The sequence below is a fragment of the Periplaneta americana genome, chromosome 17 (genome assembly GCF_040183065.1).
Source record: "Periplaneta americana isolate PAMFEO1 chromosome 17, P.americana_PAMFEO1_priV1, whole genome shotgun sequence".
Lineage (NCBI taxonomy): Eukaryota > Metazoa > Arthropoda > Insecta > Blattodea > Blattidae > Periplaneta > Periplaneta americana.
The window spans coordinates 1,752,445-1,773,678 of record NC_091133.1 but is presented as its reverse complement, the minus strand read 5'-3'; the positions used below and the strand labels follow the sequence as shown (position 1 = coordinate 1,773,678).

The 21,234-nt window shown below is 34.2% G+C and overlaps 1 protein-coding gene across 1 annotated transcript in view; it reads right to left on the bottom strand.

The window, feature by feature from the left end:
* LOC138692942 (zinc finger protein 235-like) overlaps positions 1-21,234 on the bottom strand; it is a 39,068-nt gene that overhangs the window by 2,132 nt on the left and 15,702 nt on the right. The window contains exons 2-4 of the mRNA XM_069816350.1: positions 12,103-12,191; positions 5,004-5,141; positions 1,659-1,784 (exon numbers count right to left, since the gene is read on the bottom strand). Of these exons, the coding sequence (XP_069672451.1) occupies positions 1,659-1,784; positions 5,004-5,141; positions 12,103-12,191 (353 nt within the window). The remainder of the gene's footprint in view (positions 1-1,658; positions 1,785-5,003; positions 5,142-12,102; positions 12,192-21,234) is intronic.

The window sequence follows — 21,234 nt, the reverse complement described above, 5'->3', positions numbered from 1 at the left end:
ATCATCATCATCCTTGCATGTATTGGGCCTAGTGGCCCGTTACGGTCTCTTGCCAACGCTTGAACGGTCTGCCCAAGGATCTCTTACCCACAGGATGGTAATTTAAAATTTGGAGTGGAATTCTAGAATGAGGCATTCTGATGACATGTGATCTCCAGTTTTGTCTGTATTTCTGTAGGTATTCCGTAATCGGTTCTATCTGCAGTTCTTTCATAATGTCAAAATTTCTAATGTGATCCATTCTCGTGTATCCCGCTGTACTATGCATAAATCTCATTTCTGCCGCCGTTAATCTTTGTGAATCAATATTACGAATCGTCCAAGCTTCACTACCAAAACAGAGTATAGGTCTGGCCAATGTTTTATAAATTCTGGTGCGCGTGTGTTTTTGTACTAAGGTTTGTTTGAATATTTGATTAATTATCCCCATTGCTCTGTTGAATTTAATAGTTTTCTCATTCAAATCTTTTTCTTCTTCATATGAAATTTGGTAACTGAGATAACTAAAATTTTTTAACTTGTTCGATGATCTTATTATTGATGCAAATTTTGCTACGAACTGGTTCCTTTCCCAAAAAAAAGCCATCACTTTAGATTTGTCAGTTGAAATTTCCATATAGAAACTTTCTGCCATTTGATTAAAGTTATAAACCAAACGCTGTAAATTATCTTCTGAAGTTGCCATAAACACAATATCAGCAAATAATAAGGTATCTATTTGGGACAAACGACTTATCGGTATACTTCCATGTGGAATTTTGAATTTGCTACTTGGAATGTACGTAGTATTTGCCATAAAGATGATCATTTAGATGATAATTTAAACAAGAAGAAAAATCACATAGCTGTAATAACAATAATAATAATAATAATTATTATTATTATTATTATTATTATTATTATCATTATTATTATTATTATTATTATTATTATTATTATTTAACGCCGTGAATATTGAAGTGTGGCCATCTGTGCCTATTTTTCATGATTATGACGAAAAATCCCGAGGTTGGGGCACCTATTAGGTCGGATTGTGTTGCCCTGTATGACAAGATGGCAGATGAGTATGGAAGTAGGCAGGATGAATGGAAATGAAGGTAGAATGCCGGCCAAATGAGTCCAGGGTCCAGTATCGAAAGTTACCCAGCATTTGCTCTTAATTGGTTGAGAGAAAACCCCGGGAAAATCCTCAACCAGGCACCTAGTCCCAACCAGGATTCGATCCCGAGCCTGCTAGTTTCGCAGTCAAACACGCTGACCACTACTCCTAAGCAATGAATATAATAATAATAATAATAATAATAATAATAATAATAATAATAACAACAACAATAATCCCGTAAAGCTCTGAGGCCTAAGAGTTGACTACTGGCCTCATGAGAAAATTTCTTCCCCATAAAGATTCGAAGCAGCTCTCATTAGATGACAGCGCTATGGCGAGAGATCTTTCCGTTTTATATCCCAAACAAATTGCAAAAGTCGTAAGAAAATATTTTTCAACTTAAAATTAAAGGTAATCAAAACACAAAGTATATACTGACATAAAGCTAACAGTGATATGGCTCTCGAATATACAAGAAGATGCTTAAGACAAATCTCGTCTGTGACCCAAGGTAAGGAATACGAGTTAGGAATTGGAAGCAGAAAAGCTATCTCACCTCAAATTCATTCTTCACCATGGGAAAATTAATTGGCGCTGGAACATCTTCAACTTTGATCTGTGACGTCAAATCACAGCATTCCGTCTTTATCTGAGTCAAGTGAAGATCCAATAGATTCTCTTCCTGATGAATAGAAAGACGTCATAAATGGAAAGATAAAATGCTTGCAATCTTCTAATTGGTTTCAATGACTATCAACAACATGAAATTTTTCATAACATTAAACAATGACATATTCATGGATTCATGTCCGCTGAATGTGTAAATGCATTCATTTTTGTTGTAACTAGTAAGCGCGACATTCGTTCGACTGTGGACAAAACACTGACGTGTATATTCATCAGGGATACCCAGCGGCGACACTGCTCACAAACGGGGAAGTCTGTTGTTGACCTTTAGGGAGGTACCAGATTGTGAACATACATGGTGTTAGCCAGGATGTCTCGCAAATATATAAATTCTCCGACAAGAGAGGCACTGTTACTTCTGTTTAGCTAACATTTCTTATTTTTCTTCAAAGAACAAACATTCCACAGTCTATCCACGGCTGCCATAAATCAATAGCCTGTTAAGAACAGCGATTTCCTTCCGATTCTAACACCACCTGAAAAATGAACCTCACATGAGAAAGTTCGGACTTTTTCCCTGGGGCTGCACTTGTTTCATTCCTGACTCTTACTCCGAATATATAGAATCTGAAAATCCTGTTTTATTTCACATTAAATGCTAAGCCATCTCGTGAGAGATTTAAATCTCACGAAATCTCATGCTGAGTTGTTAGGATCTCAATCATAAGAATGGAATCTCTTACAGCCAGGCACTGAATAATCAGTATGAATAATGTGTCGGTTAGGTAGAGATTTAAATCTCACGAAATCTCATGCTGAGTTGTTAGGATCTCAATCATAAGAATGGAATCCTCTTACAGCCAGGCACTGAAGTATCAGTATGAATAATGTGTCGATTAGGTAGAGATTTAAATCTCACGAAATCTCATGCTGAGTTGTTAGGATCTCAATCATAAGGAAGGAATCTCTTACAGCCAGGCACTGAAGTATCAGTATGAATAATGTGTCGATTAGGTAGAGATTTAAATCTCACGAAATCTCATGCTGAGTTGTTAGGATCTCAATCATAAGAATGGAATCTCTTACATCCAGGCACTGAAGTATCAGTATGAATAATGTGTCGGTTAGGTAGAGATTTAAATCTCACAAAATCTCATGCTGAGTTGTTAGGATCTCAATCATAAGAATGGAATCTCTTACATCCAGGCACTGAAGTATCAGTATGAATAATATGTCGGTTAGGTAGAGATTTAAATCTCACGAAATCTCATGCTGAGTTGTTAGGATCTCAAACATAAGAATGGAATCTCTTACATCCAGGCACTGAAGTATCAGTATGAATAATGTGTCGGTTAGGTAGAGATTTAAATCTCACAAAATCTCATGCTGAGTTGTTATGATCTCCATCATAAGAATGGAATCTCTTAAAGCCAGGCACTGAAGTATCAGTATGAATAATGTGTCGGTTGGATAGAGAATTTATTCTGTCTCTTAGTTGACTCTTCCAATCAAGTCTGAAAACCGTATTACTTTACATTGGGAACATTTATCCTTCAGTACCCATGCCATATGCTGTGAATACGACATAAACATATAAGAAAGTGGATAGATATTCTTCTGAGTTACTACAACGATTATAATTGGAAAACAAGTGAGGACAGGAAAGCTATTGGACTTTTAACCACAATGCAACCAGGATATAGCAAATTTTGTTGTTTTTTATGTGAGTGAGACTCTAGGGACAGAGTTAATTATTACACCACCACCACCGCCTCAGAGAGGCGACGTTTAATGCTAGGTCAGAAAAGTGTGAAGTTCATCCAAAATTTTATTACCATCACTGTCTATCAAGTTACGTTTTGTGAAAAACACTCTCAAAGCAATTGAGAAAAACGGGGGTGTTTATGAGTACTTGAGGACAAAGTTTTCCAAGAGAAGTGAAAGAAAATTAAAAGAACGCATTTTCATGGGTCTCGAAATCCGCTGAGCATGGAAGGCCCTTTGTTTGAGGAAAAACTCAACGAAACCGAAAAAGTGACATAGAGCTCATTGAAGAATTTTGTAAAAAAGGGCATATTATGAAGTAATTAGATACAATGGCATTCTACTTATGTCTTTATGCTCATAGTATCACTATATGCTACTAGACCTGAAGATGCCATTAATTGGCGAAAGCGCTTCTCACGTTTGATTGTGTAATGAGCTAATGTAATTTTTGTATTAATCTTAGGTTAATAAGACAGTTATTGAAGGATTATTATACTTATTTCAATTAAATTTCAAAGGCGAGACAACAAAATAAATACAGTACGAGTACAAACTCATTGCTATGAAGTTATGAACTTGACTGTGCAAATGCAGCCTGAAAATAGGTTTCAATAAGATAGTTTTCAATAAGTTGAAAAGCATACCCTCAACTCCGTATAAAATACTGCAGTAAATGCAAACCACCACCACCACCACCACCACCACCACCACCACCACCACCACCACCATCACCAGCACCACCACCACCACCACCATCACCACCACCACCACGACTACAACTACTACTACTACTACCTATGAATCGGCGGCTTACAATATGATTCTACTGTATGCAACTGGTATTTATTTCACGACGAAACATTTGAGTATCTCTTTTTCTACATCGTAGGCTGAACAAAAAGAGACAATGGAAGAATCTCAGGATATTCCAGTTTCCTGATTGGGGTCTTGGATCATACACACATTTCCAATAATCTTCTTCATAACTTTCCTTCATGGATATCCATATTTTTTTAATATAATGTATTTAAATCTAGTAATTAAGTCTTATCAATACTTCAGATTCATATTGGGATATAGGCCTAACAACTTGCGCTTTTTATTTTCAATTTTCTAAGGTTTTTACTTAAAAGCACTGAAAAATAAAGAAATACAACCAACAAACATAATAGCACCCATAGTATGTAAAGAAATGCAACGCGAAGATATGGAATACGTTCGTTACAATGCTGAACAGAATAATCGCAGTCATTTTTAGGTGTTCACTATCATCTTTGCAGAGGTGTGGACGCTTTCGTCATGTGTAAGTACAATCACAGACTTTACCCTAATTAAATGAGGTGTCTGCTAACCATGTTTAAATAACCAGTCATTATGAATTGAATTTAATCATGGTTACTTTTTAACCTTTGTTTTCATTGCAGGGGAAATCGACAGAGTTAGGTAGTGAACAACATACGACTTAAAAACTGGAAGGAGAGCCAGCACACTTCATAAGCCCACGTACCTCAGCTTCATGCTTTACCGTGGTGGAGTTATGTGGCACTGCATTTGCTTTCAATTTCATCCCTGAAGTGAGATAACAGCTCTGGTCCTCCCATTCTGCCTTTACCTTTCTCGAGAATAGATTCAATGAATTCACCTCCTGAGGAAGAGAGAGATCATCATTGGATGACTTAGTGTATGTTTGCTGTTTTTAAAATACTTTCAAATATTATGCGCTGCACCCTAGTCAGTAGTACATATCAGTGCTTGAACACTACATGAAGCACAGGAGACAGTCCTTAAAAATAACAGAGCACGCACGCACGCACACACAAGTGTTGTTCGTGTAAGGAATGTAGAGATTGTATTTCGTTTTAAGTGTTGTTCGTGTAAGGAATATAGAGATTGTATTTCGTTTTAAGTGTTGTTCGTGTAAGGAATGTAGAGATTGTATTTCGTTTTAAGTGTTGTTCGTGTAAGGAATATAGAGATTGTATTTCGTTTTAAGTGTTGTTCGTGTAAGGAATGTAGAGATTGTATTTCGTTTTAAGTGTTGTTCGTGTAAGGAATATAGAGATTGTATTTCGTTTTAAGTGTTGTTCGTGTAAGGAATGTAGAGATTGTATTTCGTTTTAAGTGTTGTTCATGTAAGGAATATAGAGATTGTATTTCGTTTTAAGTGTTGTTCGTGTAAGGAATGTAGATTGTATTTCGTTTTAAGTGTTGTTCGTGTAAGGAATATAGAGATTGTATTTCGTTTTAAGTGTTGTTCGTGTAAGGAATGTAGAGATTGTATTTCGTTTTAAGTGTTGTTCGTGTAAGGAATATAGAGATTGTATTTCGTTTTAAGTGTTGCTCGTGTAAGGAATGTAGAGATTGTATTTCGTTTTAAGTGTTGTTCGTGTAAGGAATGTAGAGATTGTATTTCGTTTTAAGTGTTGTTCGTGTAAGGAATATAGAGATTGTATTTCGTTTTAAGTGTTGCTCGTGTAAGGAATGTAGAGATTGTATTTCGTTTTAAGTGTTGTTCGTGTAAGGAATGTAGAGATTGTATTTCGTTTTAAGTGTTGTTCGTGTAAGGAATGTAGAGATTGTATTTCGTTTTAAGTGTTGTTCGTGTAAGGAATGTAGAGACTGTATTTCGTTTTAAGTGTTGTTCGTGTAAGGAATGTAGAGACTGTATTTCGTTTTAAGTGTTGTTCGTGTAAGGAATGTAGAGATTGTATTTCGCTTTAAGTGTTGCTCGTGTAAGGAATATAGAGATTGTATTTCGTTTTAAGTGTTGTTCGTGTAAGGAATGTAGAGATTGTATTTTGTTTTAAGTGTTGCTCGTGTAAGGAATATAGAGATTGTATTTCGTTTTAAGTGTTGTTCGTGTAAGGAATGTAGAGATTGTATTTCGTTTTAAGTGTTGCTCGTGTAAGGAATATAGAGATTGTATTTCGTTTTAGCAAGAGTTGATTAGCATACGAACAAAGATTGAGGAATATGCAGGACAAACTGAGATACTACTATTTATAATTTATTCTCATGTAGAATGTTACAGAGATATTAAATAGCAACATAACCTAAATGAAAAACAATCATTTTCCTATGTTGATGTACGAGTACCACTTCTCATATTATGCTTCGTTATATACCAGTACTTCAGAACCAAAACTGCAAATTTTTGTGCCCATTTGTCATATAACGATTTCAATGGACAATTTAATATTTATTTATTTTTATTTTATTTATTCATTTGTTGTTGAACATAACGTCAAAGCCCAATCACAATGTTCACTATTAACAAATTAATTTATAAAACATAAACAAGGAAAAGGAAACATACACTTATTAAAAACTGAAACAAAATAGAAATGAGGGAAATAAAAAAAGAGAAATTGAAATAATGTGTGACAATAGCTTCAAATTAACTAATAACAATATTCTGTAAAATATGATAACAAATAATTCTGTACGTATCTAGAGAAATTCATATTGAAAATATCAACATTCGGATGAGGATATAATTTATTGTATAACTGTAACATTTGGAAAACTGGGGAATTTTTGTGGGATTCAGTATTTGTCCTTGGTATGTAAAATAAATTTCGAAATTTCGTTTTAAGCTTAGGTGCATATCGTCGTCTGAATGCTAGAACTAGGTAACTCGAAATTTTCGTTTCTTTAGTTACCTCTTTTATAGCATAGCAAAAATCGCACAAAATGTAATCCAGGATCTAGGTAACTGATCGAACGATACCAGCGACATCTATTTTCCAATGTAACAAATAAGTAAAAGAAAACGAGACATATTCCTTAGTGCAATAAATAAGTAAATAGGCGATGTCACAAAATATGAAAAATCAAGTTACCTAGTTCTTGCATTCACACAACGATAAAATGTTATATAAGAAAATAAAGCAACACAGTCCAACTTATTATTAATATTTTTATAAAGAAAGTTTAAAGATTGACAATTTCGTCTAATTTGCAAACTAGTAAAATGGAAATGTTGAAGCATTGTAGCATAACTTTCATAGGTAGGATAATCATTATAAAGTCTGTAATATAACCATTTTAAAAATTTATTTTGCATTTTTTCCAGTAACAGAATATATTTGTTAGTAACTGGGTTCCAGATAACAGCAGCATACTCTAATTTAGATGGAACAATGGAATTATACAAAATTATTATAGTTTTGACTTTTAATTTAATTTCTTATAACAAAACCTAAACTTTTATAGGACAAATTTATAATATTATTAATATGACTATGAAATGTAAAATTACTCCTAAATAATATACCTAAATCTCTATGTTCATTTTCTGCTGGTAAAACTTTCGCTTCTATTTTACAGTATATGAAAATTTAATTGTATTTTTCAATCTAGAAAAGGTCATATGCATAGGCTACCTTATTAATATTAAATAACAATTTATTATTAATACTCCAAATATGTAAGTTTGTAATATCTGTTTGAAGTAGCTTACAATCTGATATAGTTTTGATTTCTTTATACAATTTAATATCATCCGCAAATAATAAAATTTTAGAATGTTGTACACAATTCACAATATCATTAACAAACAATAAAAACAATAATGGACCAAGATTGGAACCTTGAGGCACACCACAATTTACCGTAAAAGGCTTAGAAGTATGTCCATGAAAGTTCACAACTTGTACTCTTCCTTTCAAGTAAGATTTAATTAATGATAGCAATAAGAAAGAAAATCCAAATTGTTTCAATTTCAATAAAAGAATATCATGGTCAACCTTATCAAATGCTTTCTGAAAATCTGTATAAATAACATCAACTTGTAATTTATTATCTAGTTGGGTTGAAACAAATTGAGTGAAATTTAGTAAATTTGTAACAGTTGATCTTCCAATCATAAACCCATGTTGATCATGTGAAATTGATTTTGCTACATAAGTATAAATTTGTTTATATATTAATGATTCAAATATTTTAGCTGGTGTTGATAAAACTGCAATAGGTCTATAATTTTAAATTTCGTTAATTTTACCTGACTTGAATATTGGAGTAATTTTTGTACATTTCCATTCTTTAGGGAAATAGTTGTGTTTTATAATGAGATTGAATATACTAGTTAGTGGTGATACTAAATTATCTGCACAAGCCTTAAATGCATAAGGTGGTATACAGTCTAGTCCTGCAGATTTTTTTTTTTTTGGGACGTAATTTTCTGATAGCACATTTTACATCTTCATGTGTAAAATACATTATGTTTAAGAGATTACAATCATTGACTATATCAGTTGATACATCACACACAGGGTCCACATTATAAGTGGGTTCAGTTGAAGAATAAACAGATTGAAACTAGTTGACAAAACCTTCACATATTTCATTCAAAAGTGACAATTTTTTCCCATTATATTCCATGCAACGCAAGTAATTTGTGTTTTTTCTTTTATCTTTAACAAAATTCCAGAAACTATTAGAATCAAATAAAATGGTACTGTCTACTTTATTGACATACTGATCATAAGTCTTTTTCATTTCATTTTGCGTGATACTCCGATAAAATTGATACATCAGTAAATAATATTCTGAAATATGTTTTTTCTTTCTAAACTTTTCTTTTACTTTTAAGTTTTTTAAAACATTATAATTAAACCATAAAGGATACTTATTTTTGTATGGTTTAGTTCTGGGAACACACTGATCTATAATAAAATACATTTTAGTATAGAATATATGAAGACCAAGATCAACACCCTCACAAAGATAAATACTTGTCCAGTCACATTGTTGTACAAGTATATATAATTTCTCAAAATCAGCTTTATGAAAATTATATTGTCCAGATTGACTGACTGACAGAGTTACTAATTTAAATGTTACAGACAATGCAGGATGGTTAACATCTATCTGTACTGAAAACGGAATTTCTTCTTCAACCTCTAAATAGTCTATATTGCTTATTATGAGATCAAGAGTTCTATTGTTTATATTAGATATTTTATTACGCGATTTTAAATTCATAAATCTCATTAACTCACTTGCTTTAAGCGATCCTCTTGACAGATCATACATATCATTAATAATTTCAGGTATATTAAAGTCTCCAAAAATCAAAATTTTACTGTCAGAAAAATGTTTATAATTTTTATAAGCGATTTCAAAAAAGTTTGTAAATTTCAGTTGTTGAATTGGGTGGGAAATATACTATACAAATTAAATATTACGAATGATTATAAAATAATTTAACCCAAATACATTCCAAAGTATTTTCTATTTCGAAAATACGTTCAACTTCGAATGAGGATTTTATAGCTAATAGTACTCCCCCTACATGTTTTTTCTTTGAAGTATTAGGAGATCTGTCATTCCTAAAAACAATATACCTGTCATCAATTACTTCAGAATTATAAAATGAATTATTTAACCAAGTTTCAGTTAATGCTATTAAAGTAAAATTATTAGAAAGCACACTACTAAAAAAATCATTACTTTTTGTCTTAAGACCTCTAACATTCTGATAATAAATAGTAAAATTAGTTACTGCTCTCAATGAGATTCAATAAATTTAGTAATATCAATTTCATTTCTAATTTGGGAAACAGGGGATTGATCATGAAGACAGAGAAATATATTTCCGTTTCTTGTCCATACATACTTGGCGTTTTTAAGTCTTCTTGCTTCACGAGCCTTGGCTAAGAGTTTCCTCCTGTCGCTGCAGAGAGATTCATTGATGTAGACTGGATTATTGAAGTTATAGCCTAAATCAAGGGTGTTGAGGTTACGCTTCACTCTTCGTTGCTTCAGAATATCTTCTTTAAACCACCGATGAGTGCATTTAACTACAATAGCAGGGACTAGAGTATCAGACCTGGATTTCAGGCGGTGACAAGCATCAATAAATTCATCTTTAATTTCAGGACCAAGAACTCTTCCTATATCTTGCACAACAGTAGTAGGATTTTCTGCAGGTTTCACAGGCACTGCATTTCAGATAAATATTCCATACAAGATACTTAATACTGTGAAATGAGAAAATCGTGGAATGTGTTTACACTGCTGAATGCACAAATGATGCGACACTATTTGCTTTTTTTGGAATCAGTGAAAAAAAATGAGGAACCATTCTTATGTACCTGTAAGTTGAACACGAAAAGCCACATTAAACGGTTATAGAACTGCCATTTTACATTTAGATTTGGCACAGGCATATTTTCGGAATAATCAAATTTCAAGGTCTACTAGAGGAGTTGAATTTTCTTTTGCCTGGTGAATGAACTCTTTCTTCAAAACATAAAACATTTTTGCTCTCTTCTTATGTTGTTGAAATGTAGTTGTCTTTTCAAGGGTCCTCAGGATTTTCAGCTAACTTTTCCTACATGTGCAAAAATCATAAACATCTGGTTTTTGGTTTCTGAAAGCTGTAAGAGTGCTTCTTGGCAAAATATCTAAAAATATGTGCAATACTTCATTTTCAGGCCCCTTCTAGTATCTGACAAAAATGCCATGAAAGAGATCTTAACGTTCAATTGAGGATTGTCAAAATAGATTTTACCTGACCCAGTGGAATGAAAACCTAAGGTTCTCAGATGTTTATCTAATAGTTTTCATATAATTCCTTCTATTACCTTAAGAGACTCTATTCTCAGTAAATGAGAAAATTTAGACTTTCTATGAATAACACGTAGTCTTTGTATTGAAATTTTAAACACCTTCATTCTACATAATTTTGAATATGCATACTGACATGTAATGAGAAATATTTTCAGATACAGAATCGCTGCAGTTCAGAATTCTCTGTCACTTTATTTTTAAGTGTTAACTTCACACCTTTGCATACATCTCGTTAATTCCCTATTTTACATAGATCTGTCTCCAGGATTGTAGAAAATTTCAAAACATTCCCTCTTGTGATGTTTTACTTTGTAGAAACGAGTTTCATTACAGCAATTTTCAACAAACCTAATACCTTTTAAGGAACAAAACACGCACTAGATGAAACATATAGTTCTATGCATGTCTTCCATCTTTTATGTGTATTTCTGTTTATCTTATTATCAATCCCTGGCCGCTTTCTACTCGTCATTTTCTTGTGCAGTACAAACTTAAAGCAAACAGTTAACCCCTAAGCTTGACTAGGGCTGGTCGACTACAATGAAGGGTGTGCTGTCAACTCTAGAGTAAAGCAATCAAAACAAAACCTTAACTTAATAAAAAGGGCAGCTTTACTACGATTTAAAGTGTTCTCCCGAAAAAAGGAAACATATACCTTCCAGTAAATCCCTCAAGTATTGGTTTTAGTTTGCTACAAGTGTCTGCAAACTGAAGCTAAACAACTCCACCATTTTCATTCCACATCAGTGCATGTGTCTGTAGCCTACATTATCACTTATAATGTACGAAATTTAAATAAATATGACTTGCAACTTATAGTTACCACACTTTGAATCAAGAATGCTGATCAATACTCAAAAGGATGTTAGCGCAAGAAATATACAACAATACGAGGAGCTGTAGGCTTCATTTAACTTACTTTTATTCTGGTTGCCAGTTACAAACAATTTGGAAGACGTACTTTTCTATCACAAGGTATATTCATATAAATTTCGCATTCAGAGAATAGACAGCAATTACTTTCAATATACCTCAGGCAAAAGCTTCCTGTTTTCCCAATCACCTGTTTCTATAGCCAAAGGATCCACTTCGGGTTCTGCCTTGACCACATCCATCACAACTGAAAGAGTGATTAAGAAATTAATATTCATTTACAGAATGTCAGCTCATTAGCATCTTGTCACAAACTTATTATCTGTATGCAATATCTTCAGTATTAGTGGGAATGTCGTTAGTGACATGATTATGCTAACCATATTTCATTGGGTTGGAAAAAGGTTTATATAATATTCTCTATACAAGAAAAAGGTGATAAAAAGTTTGCTTTTGTTTTTTTCCCCCCTTTGTATGGAGAAGGGACCCAAAAGCTTATACTGCAGCCTCAGGGTTATTGTGCTATTCTGTGAACGATCTGCTGCACTGTGAACTTAATCTGGGCTATGGTACGGATCATGACGATATGTGAATTAATAATGGCGAAAGAAGACCGAGGTCCAATGCCGAAAGTTACCCAGCAATTCTGCTTGAGGGATAACCCCGGAAAGAGCCTCAACCAGGTAACTTACCCCAACCAGGATTTGAACGGTCAGGCAGGCTGTTACTCCACAGTGTGGACTGGTGGCACTATATGTGACTACTAATAGCATCACAGTAACTTGAATTTTGAAACTCTACACAGCATGTTCTCTGGCTGGTGCTCGTCACTACAGTGGAGAAATGTCAGAAAAAAGCTGGGAGCCACATATTCTGAGTGATAGAAATCATAATAATTTTCTATCTACCTACCTCCACTTTCATCCCTCAGCAACCTATAGTGACAAGGAGGTATATTTGGTAGCTAACATGTCACAATATCCACGCGTTCAAAATCATCCCAAGTCAAAACATTGTACAGTATAAACCCGAAATAACAAAATAAAAGAAAAAGACGAATAATTGCTAACTTATCTGCACACAAACAAAAAATCTTTCCATCAAGAACTGGATGATTCCACTACATCTCTAGTTGTCGTTAAATCAAACTCCCATGTTCTTACATTTTCTCTCCGAAATCTCAAAAGTTTTCTCTGAGTAAATTTTATACATATAGTGTAGGTGACAAGTAACGTCCCTTGTGTAATTCTTTTTAAATTCATATCCGGTATATGTATTTTTATACTTACACATTTGACACCGAGTTAATAAATTTCGGTGATCAACTCATTCTAGCTCAAGAATCTGAAGATATATTTACAATATATGACTAGAAAATTGATACAAGAGTATAAAAGTGGATTCTAAATTCAACATGCTGAAAACAAATTATATGACTACTGGAGACGTATACTAGGAGGCGGAAGAGGAGGAAGGGGCACAATTTATTGCACATGCAGAAGAATACAAATTTTATATTGGATTGAAAATTACAAGTAAGACAAGTATCAATATAATAGAATATATCTATCCAAAATGAGGTTTTATCAGATAAGCATGTTACAAGGGGATAAAAAGAGAGAAAAAACATACAAGTATTATATCTTACGGTTCCAAAGTATGGACTTCGAACTTTCAATTAAAAGCAAAATTAACGGCAGCAGAGATGGACATTTGGAGATTTTCTACAAAGAGATAATATTAGGAAAGAAATTATTAGAGAAAAAATGGATGATCGGAGCCCAATTTTACAGTTCATAAAACAAAAATAACTGCAATGGTACGGACATGCTAGGAAGATGAGAGATGAAAGGATACAAAAAAAAAATACTACAGGGTGATCCGTTTGAGTATGGATAAAATAAAAACACCGTAAAACATTTATTACTGAACTTTATTTGTTGAAACTTTGTGCATACAACACTGAAAGATGGGAGATTCCTCAGAGATCAACATCACCCCATTGCGCACCCTACAAAACTTATAACAGTGATGCAATTCAATCCATATCCGTTGTAACATAAGGGGGGTGATTTGTTGAAAAGCTTGAGTAATTTTTACTCTCAGATCATCAATGTTTATGGGTTTCTGTGAATAGACGTCTTTAACAAAACCCTACACGAAGAAGTCAGGAGGAGTTAGATCTGGGAAGTTTGGGGACCAAGCCAAGAGATAGCTGCTTCTCGTACTGGGTTTCACCTGCGACCTCCTGCATGTTTTTTAACACGGAACCTGTTTCTACAAATGTTCGATACAACAACATTATGGAAACGTATTTAGGTACATTACGCACTCACGTCGAAATTTGCTTTGAACTCTTTTAACACTCTCAAATTCAGCATACCAAAGAACATATTGTGCCCACTGTTGATTTCCAGTAGCCATTTTAATCATCTACGATTTACATTTGTCCTTTCAGATATGCATTATTGATTGTCATATATGGAAACTCCCATCTTTTAATCATAATATAACTAGCAAGAAATTTTTCCTACTATCATAATAGCTTCATAATAAATTAATATTATCCATACCCAAATGGACCAGACTGTATAATGGACACCAGAGGGAAAAGAATGAGAGGAAGGCCACCTATGGTATTACTTGGATACAGAACATGGCGGAAGGGAATAATCATGAAAATTTACGTAATATTTTCATTTTAAAAGTACAATTCTCACATATCTTCCTTTAGCAGTAGGTCTACTAACCAATAATTATTTCTTTCAATCTAGAACTGGGAGGAGGGGGAAACTGGTCCCTGACCCTCCTAAATGACATCTCTGGTTACTAAAACACTGAGACAAACGAGTTGGCTACTTCAGCAGTTTTCAGCGTGAATATTAATTGAAGAGCATTTTTGCTAAACTCGATAGATGCACAAAATCACTTTTCTCAGAAAACGACTTTTATTTTATACACAGTTTATGTTGTGGCTGAAAATATATTAGGATGTTTTTCTGTTCCATGATATCTTTGAAATAACTTGTAAGCCATTGAATAATTTTAATCATATAAACAAATTTATTTTCATAAAAAAATCAAAGTTTTTGCAAAACTAGATAGACGCAAATCAAAAGTTATATAATGAACACAAATTACATTTTTTCTATAATTAATTTTACTTGGTACACAAAACCTTCCCTATGTTAACTTGAACATCTTCCATCTCTCTGCAGAATAGTTCTGCCTCATCAGGTACTTGGAAAAATCTCATGAGTTTCAAAACTTCCTTACCTTTTTCTCTGGTAACGTTGTTAATTTTCGGTAATACAGGCGCCTAGAATATTTCTTCATTATATATTTTGAAGACTGAAACCTCTACAGATAGAGCAGTGTAAGTTCTTTCAACAGACTCAGTTACATTTCGTATGTTATTGAATCGATCTTTGTTGTAGGAAATAACACAATGACCTGTCATTTGGAATGGGAGTTTAGTTTTATACACTTTCTTTGCACTTGTTTTCAAATCAAGTGCTTCCCAATCAGTTGTTTGGATTTTAACTTTGCCATGATTCTCCAGTATTCAATGGTATCCCTGAGGTGAGAGAATACTCTCTCGTTTCCTGAGATCTTTCTCTATTCTTCCAAAGACTCTATCCAGAACCATATAACTGCGACCATGGACTGGAAAGAAGTGACGGATCAAAGAGAACACTCTGCTCTTTTCAAGAAACCCTGCCAGCATTGCCAGTACAATGTTATTCTTGTTTTGGCCTGAACACGAATTAGAGAATAAATAGAAAGTGGAGGGACCAACATCTGACAACTTATTTCTTAGCTCATTAAGGAAATGCAATAAAGCAGAAGCGAAGTGATTGCATCCCCTGTTTGACTCAATTTCTAGCCAAGTGTAGAATGAAATACCTTCCTTCTCCTGCGTATTGTTGCGGATCATTATACATAGGTTGTAAAACCAGATCTGCCTGCAATGAAATATTTCACAGACTGTAAGTTTGGTAAGGGTTGATTTTGTTCCATGTCGAAGCAAATTTTGATGATGCTTGGATTCCCCTCTTGCATTACTGAATAAAATTTCTTAGCCTTATCTCGTTGCTATGTTATTGTCTTTCGTATAGTCGGTCAGCTGTCGGGTTTTTCTATTTTCTATGTGCTTGCATCCAAGGCGCACCGATGGGGGGGGGGGGGGTTCCATCAGGTCCGGACCCCTCCCCCCCAAAGTTGTTACATTTTTACTGAATTTTTAAGTTCCGTTAGTCTAATTTCACCGACATGATTCACGTCCATGTACAGTACAAAACACTTCTGATTTCTCCTGCCAGCCAAGTCCATCTAATGGCATCCTACTATAATCGTTGGTAGCTAGAGCTCTCTGCTGCTGAAAACGGAGCCGAGTGCCATCAGCCAACAAAGAATGCAGAATGCTTAGCAGACTGAGTTCAGTGTTGCCAAAGTATCTATCATTGTTTATAATGAGTATTGGCGGTATTTGACTGGGTCTGTGTTTATTTTTCCAAGTATTTGTGTCTTGAAGGATTATTAATGTGAAGTTGTTAAAACTGTTACGTGATATATTAACTTAATAGTATTAGCACAAGTGCTCACAATGCAAAAACATAAAATTACCAGTTTTTTCAGCTCGGTTCCATCAAAGGTGGCGAAGTGCAATACGGTATTGAGACTGTACCTAACCTACAACATGATGCCAATATAGGGATTTCTGAACCATCTGCATCGTCATCAACAACACCAACATCAGTATTACTGAATGTAGACTCTAGTGGTAAAGATATAAGTTCTTTTGTTAACAGAATACTTTCATCAAGGGAGAAATTTGAGACACTAAATTCCATTTGGGTGCCGAATGAGAATTTCAAGTTTCCAGTAAAACCAGTTGGAAAGAAAGAAAAAAAACCTCAGTTTCCGAAAGAGATGGCTCCAACAATGGAAGTGGTTAGCTTATTCAGACAAACAAAATGGTGCATTTTGTAAATACTGTGTTTTGTTTGCACCTCAAGAGGTTGGAATGCACAAAGCTAAGCCAACAGGAAGGTTAGTGAATCAGCCATTTGACAAATTGGAAACATGCATGTGAAACATTTAACAGGCATGAAAAGTTACAGTAGCACCTGAATTCTGTGGATACTTACAATAAATGAAACTCTATCGAACAAGGTAACGAATTGCCAGTTTCTTTGCAGATTGATAAAGCACGAAGAGAGCAAGGGAATGTAAATGTTCAAAGGATACTCCCCATAATCAAAACGGTTATATTTTGTTACTACATATCAGTTAATTAGCTCTTGTTTGGATATACAAAGATTAATGTAAAATGCTTGTGTCATAGGCATGAGTGTATTAAATTCCTCAAATTTCCACAGCTCCAGAAATACAAGTCTTCAAAATTTGCCACCTACCCAGGACTTGGCACTCCAGGCCCTGGCTGCCTCTGTTTTTTTTTTTTTTTTTTTGGGCCCTCACAGTTTGTAGAAATCTTCCCAGACGAGGTGTAGTTTTCTTCTTTATTCTAGGTACTCTGGTAAATGGCAGCAAGTGTCTTATTTTTACATCCCCTTTGAAGAAGACCACCTTGCCGGCTCATAAAGCAGTCTTCATGCTGTGGATCTCGACGTTGTTGAAAACCATTCAAATGCGAGGTGTGTGGAAAATGTTTCTGTCGACACTTCCCACACACCGCACATTTTACCGGCTTCCCGTTTGTATCAGGCCGCACAAGATTTGTTCCCAGAAATCACAATCCTTGGGGTTCTGATACAGTAAAGTACTGGTATGCGGATATCTGGAAAACTGCTATGAAACAAACCAACCACCTATAACTCAGTCACAACAGGGAAGGATTAACACAATAACGAAACGTACAAACGATCACATTTAAATAATAGTAATCGACAGCGAGTTGTCCTCTGGTTCAGGTTCTGGCTGATATGTACATCTATTAGGCAGTACATCTCACTTGACTATATGTGTCAGAGGAAGAACAATTGTTTGTATGCATCTGAAGTCTGACTAGTGTAATATGTAGCTAGTCAGTGATGTATGCGATGGAGGAGGAAAGGAGATGGCCAGCCAACCCCATTTGCTCCTGGCCTAGTTGCCTCATAAGTGTGCCTTCTTGGTATCACTTGAGTTTCAGACCTGTCTTCGGACAGTTGACTAAACAATAACAACAATAGCAAGGTCCAGTTCCTCACTTATTATATATAAGGAATATTTTGAATTTTGCATCACTATATTATGATGGAATATCCGTGAAGTACATAACTATAAAGGACTCATCACAACAACCTGGCTGGTAGCAGACTGCATCACTATATTATGCAGGACTGGGAGTATTTCTTTCTCAATTACGAACAAACATTATGGGGTTATAAATAAGGTAAATTTTAATTTCTCCATTTTTCGATGTACAATGTAAAGTGCACTGCAAGTATAAACACATATATGAAGGCATTAGTATAGAAACAGATTTAAATAAATAGAAAGATAAAGTTTATAGTACCAGTATGTACATTAATGACAGACAAAAATAATAGTCTAAAAAGGTACCATAATTTCCCACAACTATGGTCCATGATACAATTTAGAGATATCATACATAGCTGCAGTGACTTGACTTCAAACTTCAGTACAACAAAAATGTGGATAAACTAGGTATTATGTTAGAGTGGAAAATTTGAATTGTTGTATGGGAAATTATGGTAACTTAGAAATTAGGAGATTATAAGTAAGAAAAATTGGCATGTAGAAAGCTTCATGGGGATTGTCAGTTATGCAAAGAAATAAATGGTAACGCAGTGAACTAACAACAATTAATAGGAATTAATCTTGTGCTAATCTCCAAATATGAAAGTCGTGTCAAACGTACAATGCATAATTAATACTGAGACAATGAAGCTTAGGAATGTGATCAGAAAGTTCAGAAACTTAGGATTAATGCATCTCCAGCTGTCTAAATTATGGTGAATAAGATATAAAATATTTTATTTCTGAGATAAATTGTGTCTGTGCTCTATGGAACAAAGAATATTTAATTACATGTCAGTTGGGTGCAATGCGATGTAACAACATCTGAAGTGACTGGAGCACAAGACTGAGCGGGTAAGCAGAACAACGGCCTGCAACGGAGCAAAGAATCCTGCTTTTCCATCAGAATTACTTCAGACAGTTCTGAACTGAAAACAGAACTACTGTATAATGCTGTTGCAGCAATCACCTTTCTCTCCTCCCATAAACGACGAGTATATGGCAATAAATACTGTGTACTTCAATGTCGCCTACTTCTGTTAAATATCGAGCTTGAGAGGCATAGCAAAGCAAGACACCATAATAAGAGGGCGTGGCTGTCATTCAGCAGTGTAATGTACTGCAACCGAATAAATAAATAAACAAAAAAACAAACAAATAAGCAATAATACAAATATATATATATATATATATATATAATAAGACTTCTATAGTTTAATTAAATGTATATTTTTACAGGTATCCTCATTTCATGATATACTTGCGTTACATCTGATCTTAAAGTAATAAACAGGGATACTGAAAACAAACAGAAATGTATTTAAAAGGTAAAGAGAAATACTTGTTCTATGTGAACGATGTATAAACCCATTCCTCATTACTGAAAGAGTTTAAAAATTAACCCAGTTCGCAAATAAGGAAAACAAAATACAGATAACAGAACAAAATTACGCAAATGGTATGGGAATACAAAGAAACATCATTACATAATCTTTGACTTAAATACTGTTAATTTTAAGTTCGAGATCAGTAACTGTAAGACACAATGCAACAAATAAAATTAGGTTAAAATGAAAACTACGAATGTATTCTTGTCATTTACAGTTCAAGACTCTCATGTCTAGAGAATAACATATATTGACGGTCTGAAAATAAAATAGAGACTTTTACATCAATGCAAAACAAAAGATTAGGTTGGATTCGGTTAGCTTTGCATTATGAAGAGTACAGATATGATTTACAAAATACACAGCAGACACAAGTGCAAAGGCCTAATGAAAGTTATTGAAAGACATAGAATGTGAACATAAACAAGTGAAGTTTAAAACATGAAGGCAGATTTGTAAGAATGTACATGATGAGGCTAGTCTCAAATTATGTTGGGTAATGTAGCAGTAGCAATATTCTACTTGAAGCAAGTAAAGAGATAGGTTTGGAAGTAAATCCTGAAAAGACTAAGTAGGTTTGGAAGTAAATCCTGAAAAGACTAAGTATATGATTATGTCTCATGACCAGAATATTCTACGAAATGGAAATATAAAAATTGGAGATTTATCCTTCGAAGAGGTGGAAAAATTCAAATGTCTTGGAGCAACAGTAACAAATATAAATGACATTCAGTAGGAAATTAAACGCAGAATAAATATGGGAAATGCCTGTTATTATTCGGCTGAGAAGCTTTTGTCATCCAGTCTGCTGTCAAAAAATCTGTAAGTTAGAATTTATAAAACAGTTATATTACTGGTTGTTCTGTATGGTTGTGAAACTTGGACTCTCACTTTGAGAGAGGAACAGAGATTAAGGGTGTTTGAGAATAAGGTTCTTAGGAAAATATTTGGGGCTAAGAGGGATGAAGTTACAGGAGATTGGAGAAAGTTACACAACGCAGAACTGCACGCATTGTATTCTTCACCTGACATAATTAGGAACATTAAATCCAGACGTTTGATATGGACAGGACATGTAGCACATATGGGCGTGTCCAGAAATGTATATAGAGTGTTACAGTCGCGCTCAAACCTCCTGACGTTTCGCGAAAGCCAGTAACATGCGAGCGCGACGTTGTCACAACTACTCTCTCCGTCTCTGTCTCTCAGCGGCAGTAGTTTTAAAACTGTGGAGCGCGACTCTTTACCTAAGATTGGTTTCATAGGAAGATACAGAAGGCTTCTTAATAATAATAATAATAATAATAATAATAATAATAATAATAATAATAATAATAATAATAATAATAATAATACCTAGTATCATCTGATTGCATCGAATGAAATTGAAAGTCACAAGATACAGAAAAATTGAGTCAGACTAAATAATCATACTAACTGAGTTTATATCAGTTTTTGTATTAGTTTTGCCTTTTTTTTAGGGTTAATAAAGTTGTCGAATAACGCAAAGGATTAATGTGAAATAGGTGCATCATATTATTATTGAAAGAGGTGGAGAATGCTCTCCACTACGCAACTTCGCTTTCCCCATTAACATCAGGAATGGTCAGGGTCCGTCTGTGCTTATCTGCTTAACAA